This window comes from Lepisosteus oculatus, chromosome 10 (genome assembly GCF_040954835.1).
Source record: "Lepisosteus oculatus isolate fLepOcu1 chromosome 10, fLepOcu1.hap2, whole genome shotgun sequence".
NCBI classification, from domain to species: Eukaryota; Metazoa; Chordata; class Actinopteri; order Semionotiformes; family Lepisosteidae; genus Lepisosteus; species Lepisosteus oculatus.
Window position 1 is genome coordinate 22,556,903 of NC_090705.1, and position 12,708 is coordinate 22,569,610.

The following is a 12,708-nucleotide window of genomic DNA, read 5'->3' on the forward strand; positions in this document are numbered from 1 at the left end:
GAGCATCTTCTGCCTTGATGTCAGTGTTCAAGGTTACTCAGCTGCAACAACAATATCGTCTTCAAGACCTTTAGAATTTGATCAAGACAATAGCACCTGGAGGCCAACAGAAAAGCTTTTAACAGAACCTTACCCCTCATTAAAAGTTGATAGCACTTTAAAAGGTCACCTATGAAAACTCTGATACTCAGCACATTCTACTTTCATGCATAACCAGAGCAGCTTAAACATCTTCATATAAAGAATGGTCGAGTGCACAATTAAATTTCGAATACTTAAAAACCATTTTAGAAGCACTTTTTGGCAAATGTTCACCTGAGTCATCTAATTCAGGAACTATTTTCCAGCAGAGAAACACATTAGATTTAAAAAACAACTATAAAGCTCACTGGGTGATGTAGGACAATGGTGACAACACACAAATGAGCTGTGTAAACAGTGAGAGCAAGAAAACCGCTAAGACAGTGGTCAGCTGAAAATCTACTGAGGCAAGAAATATACAATTCAAACTGAGAAGCGTTCACTTCACAATCCATATATTACAAACAATAACAAATGCCTCAACAATAACCCAGAATAATGATAATATTTTAAGCACTCTCTTACCGTTCAGTGAGGTAGAGGTTTTCCTCAATCAGGTCAAAGTAAGGTGGCATCTGCCCCATCTTGGCTCTATCCTTCCAGGTAACTGGGTCCAGGAAGTCCTGCAAACTGAGATGAGGCCAGACAGCCTCTGGAATCTGGGATGGGGTCTCCAATAATGCGACTGAGGTTCCTGAGTTATCACCCTCCCTTAAACGCTCCTTCTTGGAGGGACCCACTTCTGCTTCATTCTCAGAGTCCGACTCCAGCTCTGGACGTCTCTTCTTGGGGGGTCCTCTACCCCTGTGGGGCTTGCAACTTTCTTCCCTGGGGGCCTCTGAAATGGCCGAGCTCTCTGGAGCAGCACTGATAGGCCCTCTACAGTTGCTGCTGACTTCATTTGCCTGGACGAAAGAGGAAGGTGCAAAGGGAGGGGGATCACAGGGAGCTGTAGCTGAAACACTGCTGTCCAAAAGGCTGGTCAGGCTGGGGCCTGATTTACCTCGACTCTCATCATCATAGTCATTGGTCAGTGAATCGGGATGTACCTGGCCCACAGACTCCCGGTACTGCAAAGCCATAGGTGGACACACAGGCCTGCAGCTCTGGGGCCCCGGGGGTGCCCAGTAGCCATTGTCTTGCCACCAAGGCTGTCCAGTCAGAGGGATTACTTCTTGTAGGGGATTTTGCTGTTGCTGCTGCTGTTGTAGTTGGTAGGTTTTGTCAAGATGGACTCCATGACTGCTATCTGGCTGCTGGTACGTACTGGTGGGCTGCTCTGCCTGAGTGTAATCCCAGCCCAGATTATAGTCATCCTTGTTGCAGAACCCATCGGCCCTGGTGAAGTCCCCAGGCTGGTAGCGGGGTAACCTCCTCCCCCACTTCCTCCCCTGCCAGCTGTCGGGCCTCTCATAGTGCCGTGAGTCTCCCAGGTCCAATTCACCCCAAGAGTTCTGAGGGTCATGGACCGAGCCAAGTGTAGTCAAGGTCTTCGGTTTATCCTGGCCATGGGTCTGTGTGGGTTTTGTGTGGTGCTGAGAACAGTGAGCTCGCGATGCCTCAGACTGACTGGTGCTGTCCACCATATTGCTTTGTGAAGGGTAGCCTGTACTCTGGGGGAATGAAATTGTGTCTGCAGTGGGAACTTCATGAACCCGCTTGCAACTCTCTGACATCTTGACGGGACCCCCTCGTCGCCTTCTCTCGGGGCTGACACTTCGACTCCTGGATGTGTCCCTCCGAGTTCCCTCCCCACTTCCATCCCTATCTGCACCCCGGCCAAAAGGCTCAGTCCAGCTGTGCTCGGCCCAGTCTGAAGAGGGTCGGCCAGGGCTGTTACTGGGACTTGATGATGGTGTTATGATGGCTCTGCCTTCTATACTGATCAAAGTGGAGTTCTTTGGCACAACAACCACTGATTGCAGCCGGTTCCTGGGAACACCACTGTCGTCCGAATCCAAATCGGACTCCTCTGTCTCACTGTCCTCACTATCTTCGCCCTCACGTTCTAAGGACATGTTGCTGCTGTCTGGCTTGCTCTTCCACAAACACTGCCTTTGTCTTACCATATCCTCCTCCTCCTCTTCCTTCTTTAATCCTTCTTCATTTGCAACCAAAGGCAGCTGAGTTCCGTGGGGATCATTTACGGTGCTGCACCCTACAACCATTTCTTCCTCATTGTTTTTAAATGCATCACTATCGTCCTCAAAGAACGGCTGCGTGGGTGCGTTTAATGGCTCTGGCTTGGATTTAATATCGGAGATATTCTTCTGCTGCCTCACCCGGGAGCTATCTGCTTGGTCAACAGTTTCTTCTGTTTTCACATCTGCCACTTTGGCTGCCGAAAATAGACCAGCTACATTTACGTGGTCCTCATTCAAGTTATGTTCCACTATTACGGGGCATTCTTGTTTGAAAATTGGTTCCTCTTTCATACAAATCTCTTTAGTGTCTGGGTTTGAGTCTTTTGACAGCTGTATCCTGCGAACTGAGACTACCTTTTTAATATATGGTTTGGTCTCCAGTCTGGATCTTCTTGGTGAGGTTTCTTGATCTGAGGTCTCCTGTCCAACTATATCCCAGCGAGATTTTTTCACATTACCTTTTGCTGGTTTTGAAATGGGTGCATTTTTTTGTTCTGTAACGTTACTACTAGCAAATTCATTAAGAGTGAGATTTAAATCTTTAACTGAGCAACTATCGACCTTCGAAAAGGATCCCTCTTCCAGAGAAACAGTGCTAGACTGTAAACTCCCAGTCTCTTCTCTGTCAGAGGAAATTAGTTTATACGTGCTGGTATTACAATGTGAAAGTCCACTATAAGGGGAGTCAGCATTATTAGGAATTTCTGACTTAGTAGGAGAATCACAGCCTCTCAGGTAAAGTGCCTCAATGCACAATGATGGTTCATCTTTGGAAAAGGCACTGCAGTTGGTTAAGGGAGACTCTTTCTGTATTAATTGCTCATCAGTGCATATTTCTAGAGACGTTTGGGAATGCTGGTTGTCTTGTTTTAATTCTGGAAGTCTCTGAATGTTTCCAACAGCTATGTCTTTACCAACATTAATGCCCTCCGGGGATGACTTTGTCATGTGAGATGGCAGGTCATTTGTAACTTCCACATCTTCTTCCATGCAAACCCTTTCCACATTTATTACTGTCTTGTCTTCTTCAGCAGTCTTGAGCACACCTGTCCTGTGTTCCAAACTAATCTCTGTAGATGATACATTAGACAATGGCACATTATCCAAAGAGCTGCATAGACTGCCAAGGTTGGAAGGTTGTTCGCAGCTGACCATTGTCACACATGAGTCAACAGGGATCTCACATGATGCTGTAGCCATCTCTTCCCTGTTATCAACTAAGGACTGAGGAAGTGCAGAAGAGTCTATATCACGTCCTGGACAATCTGGATGTTCCTGTTGAGAACTTTCAGCAGATGGCTGGGCTTTAGGCTCCCGTGAGTCAACATCAGTATCATCATACATAGTAAGAGCCTTATTTGTATCCAGAGCCTGGACGTTCTGTAGGTCAGGCATGGATGGGGAAGGGAGATCACCAAGTTCTTTTGCAACATCGAACTTTTGCACTTTAGAGTGAGAACGTAAACTGTATGTAGATAGTTTTTCAATCTTAATGAAAGACTTAATTTTGTCAGGAGGGCCACTTTGTTTACAGTCCTGAGCTAATGAGGAATCAGTGAGTCCAGGTTCAGGCACAGTTAGGTTTTGAAAGTCTTTCAAATAGGGTGTGGCATCATGGCAGCATTGTTTACTGTCCATTTCATTACACTGACTATTGTTTGTGGGGCAGGACTCTTTCATTCCTCCTCCATCTTCTGTCTGTGAACACAATTTGTTGGTATCTGACTGTAATGTCACTGTTTTGGGACTACTTGACTTGCCCATTGATTGTCTCTCGGTCTCCTGAACACATTTATTTGTCTCCGTGGTTGGCTTTTGCAGATCTGTGGGCTTGGGGGATGATGATCTTTTCACATCAGGTTTATCCATCTTACTAGCAGATGTGGTTTGCCTCTCATCTGACCCTGAGGCAGAGGATGATGTTTCTGAACTGTGCAACTGAGATTTCTCTTGCTCCTCTTCTGATTCCGAGCTAGAGGTCATTTTCTGGGATGCTTTCTCTGATGTCTGAGATCGGGTTCTGGGTTTGGAATGAGTTGAATTCACACTGCTCTCCAATTTGGACCCAGCATTGGACTTCCTGCGGTCTAGTTCCATCTCAGGAGAAGTCTTTCTGATGGACTCCAGGTCCACATTCCTTCTAGAGTCTCTCTCAGACCTAGAGTTAGATTGCATCTTTTTTTCAGTCTCTGATGAGTGAGACGGTTCTGTTGTTTTACAGTCCTTTTCGGATTTCGAGTAAGAAGAGGAGGTGGTGGTTTTGGACTCCCTGTGGGAGATGGAATTGGTAGAGGATCTTTTGGAGTCACTGCCCCGGGAACGAGTCCTCCTGTGGTCATCCTCAGACTCTGAACTGTCTCGGGATCTTATGTCAGTTCGGGAACGGGATGAACAACTCCTCTCCCTGTGTGGGGTGCTCCGATGGGATCGCCGATCAGAATCATGATAATGTGATCGCTCTGACCTGGTTGACCTTTCACTTCTCAATGACCTCTCAGATCTAGAGTACGAAGAGCTTTTTCTAGAGCCTCTGGACCGGGAGCGTGTCCTGCTCCTACTCCTCCTCCTCTGTCTCTCTGATCGAGAAGACCGTAATGATGTGTGTCTTGACTCCCTGTCTGACTTTGAATAGCTCGAGTGACGGTCATCCTTTTCAGACCTGGTGCGGGAATAAGAGGATTTCTCAGATTCTTCTCCTTTAGAAACTGAGGAGTTCCTCTTAACTTCCTTACTTCTGCTCTCTGCATGTGCCGTGCTGCTTTTGATATCACCAGACTTGTGGCTGGAAGACGTCCGCACTGAATCGCCATCAGACTCAGAACCAGGAAGGGTGTTCTCTAGTTGAGGCTGGTTTTTCCTGGGGTCGGAGGTTTCTGTACACTGCACATTTTTCAGACCTTCTGTATCATTTTCCTCTTTCCCAATATGGGAAGTATTTCCTGGGCTCTGTTGACAGAGGCCTGGCTTCTCCTTCACAGAGTCTTCTAGGGTGCTGTGCTCAACAGCATTTGGGGTCTGGGATTCCGTTTCAGCTTTGGCTGCAGTTTTGAGTTCCACTTGCAGCTCTGCCTCAGAAGGCGCTCCCACTGCCATGCTTGGAACTAGCAGAGGTTCCTCCTTCTCTCCTGTGGATTCAAGTTTAGCCGTGACACTGAGAAGCTGTTTTTTGAAGTGCATCTTCCCCAGGTCCAATTTCGGTTTTAAGGGCGAGGGCACAAAAGGTGTGGGTGTTATGGACTCTGCTACAAGTGACAGTGGCTCAATTTGCTCACTCCTGCTTTCTGGATGCTGCCCTACTTTATCCTGGGTGGGTGCAGACACAGCCACAGATGTCAAAACGGAGATCTGGGAATCACTAGCAGGTTTTTCTGGACTGAGTGGGGCTAAGAAGCGGTTCTGCAGCGGCTTCTTGGTCATGCTGAAGCTAAAGGAGACCTTCTGCCTTCCCTGCTCCTCCAAATTCACCTTCGTCTTGGTGCCCTTGGGCAGGAAGCGGCTAGAGGACAACCCTTTGGAAACCAGTCCTTTGAGTAGGGCTGGTTTGGAGTGATTCTCCTCTTTTGCCTAAAGAGAAAAAAAACACAATTAGCATCGTCAAGCTAAGAATGTTGCTTCAAACAACAGGGCATTTCATAGTAAAAATGTACTATACTTAGTAATAAATGACAGTAGTTGTGAAAATAAAGCAATATTAATCTATCAGCTCTTAATGCAAGAACATGATTCGCTATGCACCATAGCCATTTTACAGAAGTGACCTGTGAAGAAGTCTTGTCACCGGGCAAAGGCCTGAGCATCCTTTCAAATCAAGTGGTAGTCGATCTTATAGTACACTGCCAAAAGGACAGAACTTGACAATGTTCAGGCATGGGGATTTTATACATTTTGTAATAATTATAAAGGAAACCCTAGAATTTCCTTTTAGGGAATTCTAAAATACAGAATCACTTTCTCATTAGTCTGCAGATTCAGGTTGGATACTTCACCAAGTTCATTACCCACCTCACAGGAATGTCAGACAGAACCTAGAGTATGATTTCCACCATTTTTTCCAAAAACACTTATCAATGAGATACACCAGAGGCTCTCTGTAGAAGATCTTGTCAGTGTCATTCCTTACTGTGTCTTTACTGTGAATGACGAGTGAAATAGTTCTAAAATTTGAACCAAGGATTAAATTAACTAAATCACTTTTATACTATTCTGCTACTGACTGGGAGTGCATAGGATATCCACCTATGCGCTATGGATATGGATATGACTCCCAGGTGAAATATGGGACTCCCAGGTGAAATATGGGACGAACAACTCCTCGCCATGTGCAGGGAGCTCCAGTGGGTCCATAAGTGGGGAATCATGATACCAACCACTCCAACTTGGTTGACTTCTCAATGAGCAGGACCAAGCCCTCCCTCTCTCTCCCCTTCTGTTTGGAACAACCAAGGGAAAGATTGCTTCATTGGAAAAAGCCACTCTCTCAGCAATATTGTGCAGAGACCAAGTTTTCACCAGATGCAGATGAACCCCATGAACTGTCAGCTCTTTTCCATGGCATATCATTACCTCCTGCTTGATCACTGTTGTGTGCCTGAGAGTAAAGAATCCTGAGCTTGGAGAATCAGACTTACCGAAGCATCACCTCCCTCCTCCCTGTTGCCATCCAAGCAGAGCATGTAAAAAAACAAGAGAGAGGGTCATTAACATATGGACTATAACAGACTCAAATGAAGGGTATAGGAGAACTAAAAGGAACGAGGCTGTAGATGATTCAAGACTATTAGATAAAATCTTGCTGATTACAAAAGCAACTGTAAAAACAGGAAAGTAACATTTTTAAAGTGCCTTTAAAAGGCACTGCTTGCACAAGTCTCTGAGGGAGACAGACCACCACAGAACACTATGTATTGCTATACGTTTTATAATGGTGACTTATGTACACACAGCTGCTTAATCAGAGGATGAAAATAAAGACTCCAAATGTACGACATTTAAGTTCCTGAAGAATTGTGGGCTGCACATACACAAACACCAAGAATCAGAAATGTCATGTTATCTTATTTTTAGTAAATCTGCATCAACATATTTAGCTCCCTACTTTATCAGTATATTAGCATACTGCTGAGAAAAAACAGCAAGAAGAGAGACTGTTTTGAAATGAGTCTCTTCTTTTCTCCTCCTATGGCTTGGCTGTACAGTCTTCATCCTGGAGGGCTAAGGCACCAACAGATGTTTTAGATTGCAACACCAAGCAGCACCTGAAGACTCTGGGAGAAGCTGTTAAAACGGTCTAATTAAGCCACAAAAGAGTGAAGTCAAATCCTTAAGAGCTGAGCTGGAATGAAAACTTGCAGAGATACTGGCCAAGATTGGACACCTGAAGCTCACAAGTAGTTAAGAAGCAGTTATGATGCACTAAGAAGAATTTCCCAATTCATTCTTTTTTAAGGAGAAATATACTCTCAAGAAAAAATGCTGTTTTAACAGAAAACCATTTCGCACATTTTTAGAAACACCAAAACATTATTTCCTGAATCATTTCTTCCTACAGAGTACCGATTATTCAATCTCAGGTTTTACAGCGGTTCAATAGTCATTCTAATCTCGTTCTCAGAAAGCACCATCTGAGTAATCCTGCGTAGGCTCTGTAGATGGAGTTCACATGCAGGGGATTTTCCCTTATTACTCATTTCTATTTGCAAACAAAACAGCAGCTGACAGTGTGCCAGGGAGTCACACTGTAATGACTGGTGCCAGCTTCGCCTTCACCTTTAGAGATTAAAGGTGCTTCTTTTCTGTGAATTATCAGCAGCTTTGACGCTATTCCTCAAACTCACATGACATAAAATGTATTTTTCAACAGTCAGCTACTGAACAATATGTAGGCGTGAAAAACGTTTCTGCAAATACAACCTTACCTATGTGACCTCCAAACTCTTTAGACTAATGTACTTTTTTTCAGAGCGTGATTAGCAAGGGGTTGCCATTCCCCTTCTTAAAAAAAATAAAGATACTTGCACTTATGTGCCCTGCAATGGCACACCCTCCATGATGTTCTCCTGCCCCTTGGGGTTCCAGGATGGGCTCTGGGTTATTTAACCCTAATCAGGGCAGTGTTCTGAAGATGTCAGTATTTATATAGTGCTTTCTCTCCCAAAGTGTTCAAAATGTAGAAACTAACTATTTCAACTATATCCGCAAAGATAGTGTCCTTTACGAACAGACGTTTCCATAACTTCTATAAATATAGCGCCTAGACGTATGAGAATGCAACCCTGGACTCTTCACCCTAAGCGATCTTGATCCGTGATGAGTTAAGAAATTAAAGTGCTTAATACGTTGCAAGTCATAGTGCTGCTGCTGGTCAGTTATTTGGTGTAAATGAATCTACAATAAAGAAAAGTGAGGAAGCCATCAGAATGAGTGCAAGAAGTGGAACAGCGTCATCACTTAAGGTCTCGTACCTGCCACCTGACCCAATCTGCATGGGCGTCATCGCAGCTATAAAGGTTAGAATTATATCAAACTCATTTAAGAACTTTCTATATAAATTAGCATTTAAAACAAATAGTATGTTTCTCTTTACTCTGATGTTACTGTTTTATTATAGGTGAAAAAAACCTCTAACCCTATTTTTCCCTATAAAATCTCACATTTCCTAACCACAAACTGACCTACCACAAGGGTTTTCAGGAACATAACCCTTGCAGTTAGGAAGGGATCAATGTACTCTTATTTAAAGATGCCTAGTCTGGCTCCAGAGAATAACATGCAACACAAAAAAGCCAGACTGAAAATCTGTCACCTACGATTACTAATCAGCATCCCGTGTTAGATTCTGAATACTGGACCACTATACATGAACATTTTTCTTTGTGAGAAAACGATCACAATGCTGCACTGGTTAAAACTGTTTGAAAAACAAAGGTTTTCATATGACGTACAGGTGTGACAAGCTACCTGGGCTTTTAAACCAGACCCCAGTGTCACTACACACGCACGCAACAGAAGCAGCAAGGAAGGAGAACTGTGGTTGCTCGGATGGAAATAAACATGTCCTGCCTCAGGTCATAGCCACTGTTTATGCTCACTGCAAAACAACAGCAAACCCCACCCTCTCCCAAGGAGCACTACCAGCGTGCTTTGGCCTACCGCCTTTCACAGTAACTATTTTACGCGTGTTTCTTTATCACAGTTTATGTGACCTTCCTGGGAAAATCACAAGGCAAACAAAAACTTGAGTCATTTCTTTCACATCAGTACGGTCAGTCGAGAACACAGTGGCGTTCCCCGTTTAAAGGCTTTCCAGGAAGAGTAGCTAGGCTACAGACCCACCCACAGGAATGCAGCTTTTATCCATGACCTTTGTAGCACAGTTCTAGCAACAGGGAGGAGGAGCTGTGGTTATGCCACAGCAGAGGCATCACTACTCACCGGACAATGCAAATACAGAGACTGGTCCTGAAGCTCTTTCAATTCCAGCTTCTGTAACAGCTAGTCACGTTGCTGAGCAGTACACACAGCTTGCCTGGATATGCAAGGATCACAGAAGTGCTTCTCTCATTGCACTCTCCTTTTCTCTTGGCATATAAGGCTTGCAAACAAGCAGAGACCCTTCCACCCACACTGCTGCTCTGATTTTTAGTAGCAATCTGATCTCAAAATCTTGTCTGGTGGGCTGACATGAAAGAATTGACTGGACGGTTCATCTCGGGCTCCCTCAACCTGTGCCTTAATTTCAGTCCTGAACACATCGCCTCACAATTTCCAACATTCTTCTCTCTCCCCATCATTCTCTTTCCCGAGTTCAGTGGGGTCTGCAAACAAAATTGTACTGTGTAAACATGATTAAGTTCTTGAAACAGGTCTCTATTATTAAGATTAATGGCTATCTCAACACTTCCTTCAATGTTAGGGGTTCCAAAATAAGACGAGAGTAGGGATGTTGAGATTAACCAGTTTCACTATTAATCACGATTAGAAATGTCACAGTTTCCAAACCGTGAGAATTTTAGAAGCTACAGGGAAAATTCTATTTTAGAAGCCTCGCGTTGCATGTTGCCCTGAAAAATTCCTCCCGCGAGGGTCACGTGTGTGCGCGGTTTGCCTGGCTTGGCCCAGCTGGCTAGTCCAACAACACCTTAGTTAGCCTACAGAGAGCAGGCGTGCTGTGAAAATGGCGGAGGGATACGACATCTCAGCTTTCGATCCACACAAAAAAAGCGCCTTAAATGGGCAGTGTGGGAGCATTTTGGATATCTAAAAGACGATCAGGGAGTAGTAAAAGATGACGGGGACCCAATTTGCAAAACCGTGCCAGGAAAAAAAGCAACTGCCAAAGGTTCCAACATGTCTAATCGGCTTCAGCATCTCTGTGATCACCACCCCATCCCTCTATACACAAGTCAAGGTAAAAAAATTAACTAGCTAACGTTACATTCGTTCGCTTATGTTAGGGCTCGCCCAGGCTGGAGCAGCTCACAGTAGAGCAGTCCTCTGTGTGTGTTTAAAATTCACTTTCATTTTCATTCGAGTTGATTTTGCGGGGATACCTCTATCACTTAAACATTTTCCCTATAATTGGTGTTCGCCACCAGTTCACCCACTGGCCCCGGCATTAAAGTAAATACACTTTTTACTGACAAGTGGCGAAGTTTCAAGTGAGGAGAGGGATGGGCTGAGACTCTGACCTCTCGCCCACTATAAACTATTTCTACATATTTTATTTACTTTTATATATTTAAAAAAGGTACATACTGTATTATTTTGGTTTTTTAAAGACAGCTACAGTGAATTCTTAAATGTACCTACTTTTCCCCCCATCATATTTATGTTTTTAATATAAAGTAAGTTTACATGTTTTATTTGCAGGACCAAAAGAATGTTATGAAAAAAAATGTATAATTATGTCTTTTTTTCCTCCATAGTGTCTCATGATAAATTACCTCCCCCCCAAAATGTAAAACCATGAAACCATGATATTTCCTGAGACTATAAGCGTACCATCAAAATCTCACAATGTGACATCCCCAGCTGAGAGGATCTCTTCCAGCAGAAACTCTCTCTGCATTACCCATTGAACGCTTACAATCTTACTAATGTGAACAGCTGTAAGTTGCTCCGTTCCCTACCATCCACGCAAGTTCAACTGTCCGGGTTGTTACCGATGGAGATACAGGCCCTTTCATCTGGGCTACAGGTCCACACAGCTGCAGTGCTCAGCCTGGACTGTGGATATTAACTACTGATACTGCCATTCCTGGCAAGTCTCGCACCATCTGACTCTTCGCACACTGAAAATGTTTCTCCCTTAGCTCCAAGACAAGACAATGCATTTTTAAAAGGTCACTCTGGAGGCAGCACAAACTATGCATGCTACTTTCCACCACTGGCTTTCTAGGAAAGTGGCAGTAATATCCTATTATTCCAGCATTCTCCTACAATAAAACAACTACAGGAAACCAAAGAATCCTACAAAGGTTCTGCATTATTCCCCTGCATCAATCTAGCATATTTTTCCGGTGTAATCTACATCTTCAAGATGGCATAAGGGTCCACAGACTGGGCAATGAAGTATTATGAATTAAAGAGTGCTGTTGAGCGTTTGGTGTGAATGAATCTACGTTTTGTACAATGTAAAAGAAGTGGAGCAGTATCATCCCTTAAGGTCTTGCACATGCCACCTAATTCAATCTGTATGGGCATCATCACATCAAAGGTATAAACTCTGACAGAAACTGATGTAAAAACTACACATTATTTCCAAAATAGATTGCGTTTTTCCTCTATTCTAATGTTATCGTTTTACTTTATCGGTTGAATGGTGACTTTACTTTCCCCAACCCTATTTTTCCCCCTAAGATCTTAAGTTTAACCGCAAATTGACCTACCACAAGGGTTTTCAGGAACGTAACCCAGTTGGCAGGGGATCAATCTTATTTAAAGATGCCTTGCCTGGCTCCATTGACTTAAACGCAACAAAAAAAGACAGACTGACAATCTGTTACCGGTGATAACTAATCAGTATCCTGTGTTAGATTAAGAATACTGGGCCATCACTCAGGGTAACAGGAATATAAAGCAGATACCTAAATACAATATATTTTTCCTGCAGGATAGAATGCAGAGGCCAGCATTCTCTACTGTATAACCTTTCTAGTGTTACTGAGCTCTCCCGTGGGAATTTCAGGGAGGTGACTGCTGCCATGACAACAAGGGTTACGGTTGACGGTATCCCAGGAAACTGGGTCAAGATGGTCATGCAAACAAGCCTGGGTGAGGCAGAGCAGGGCCACTGAGCAGAGCACCAACCTGCGGCAAGGAGACCTTGAAAGGCTACACATGGCCAGCCCCCCCACAACCCTCCAGTTCAACTAAAATAAAAACTCTTTTCTCAATTAAAGCCATTTTAATATCACAAAAACCACTTGCTCTCATGGAACTCACAGTTGAGGACTTCTCCCCCTGAAATAATACTCACTTTGCA

The 12,708-nt window shown here is 44.0% G+C and overlaps 1 protein-coding gene across 2 annotated transcripts in view; it reads right to left on the reverse strand.

The window, feature by feature from the left end:
- The window catches only part of setd2 (SET domain containing 2, histone lysine methyltransferase), a 60,145-nt gene that overhangs the window by 30,682 nt on the left and 16,755 nt on the right, over positions 1-12,708 (reverse strand). For both annotated transcript variants that reach the window (XM_015357211.2, XM_015357212.2), the window contains 2 exons: positions 6,854-6,875; positions 607-5,789 (listed from right to left, as the gene is read on the reverse strand). In XM_015357211.2, the coding sequence (XP_015212697.2) occupies positions 607-5,789; positions 6,854-6,875 (5,205 nt within the window). The remainder of the gene's footprint in view (positions 1-606; positions 5,790-6,853; positions 6,876-12,708) is intronic.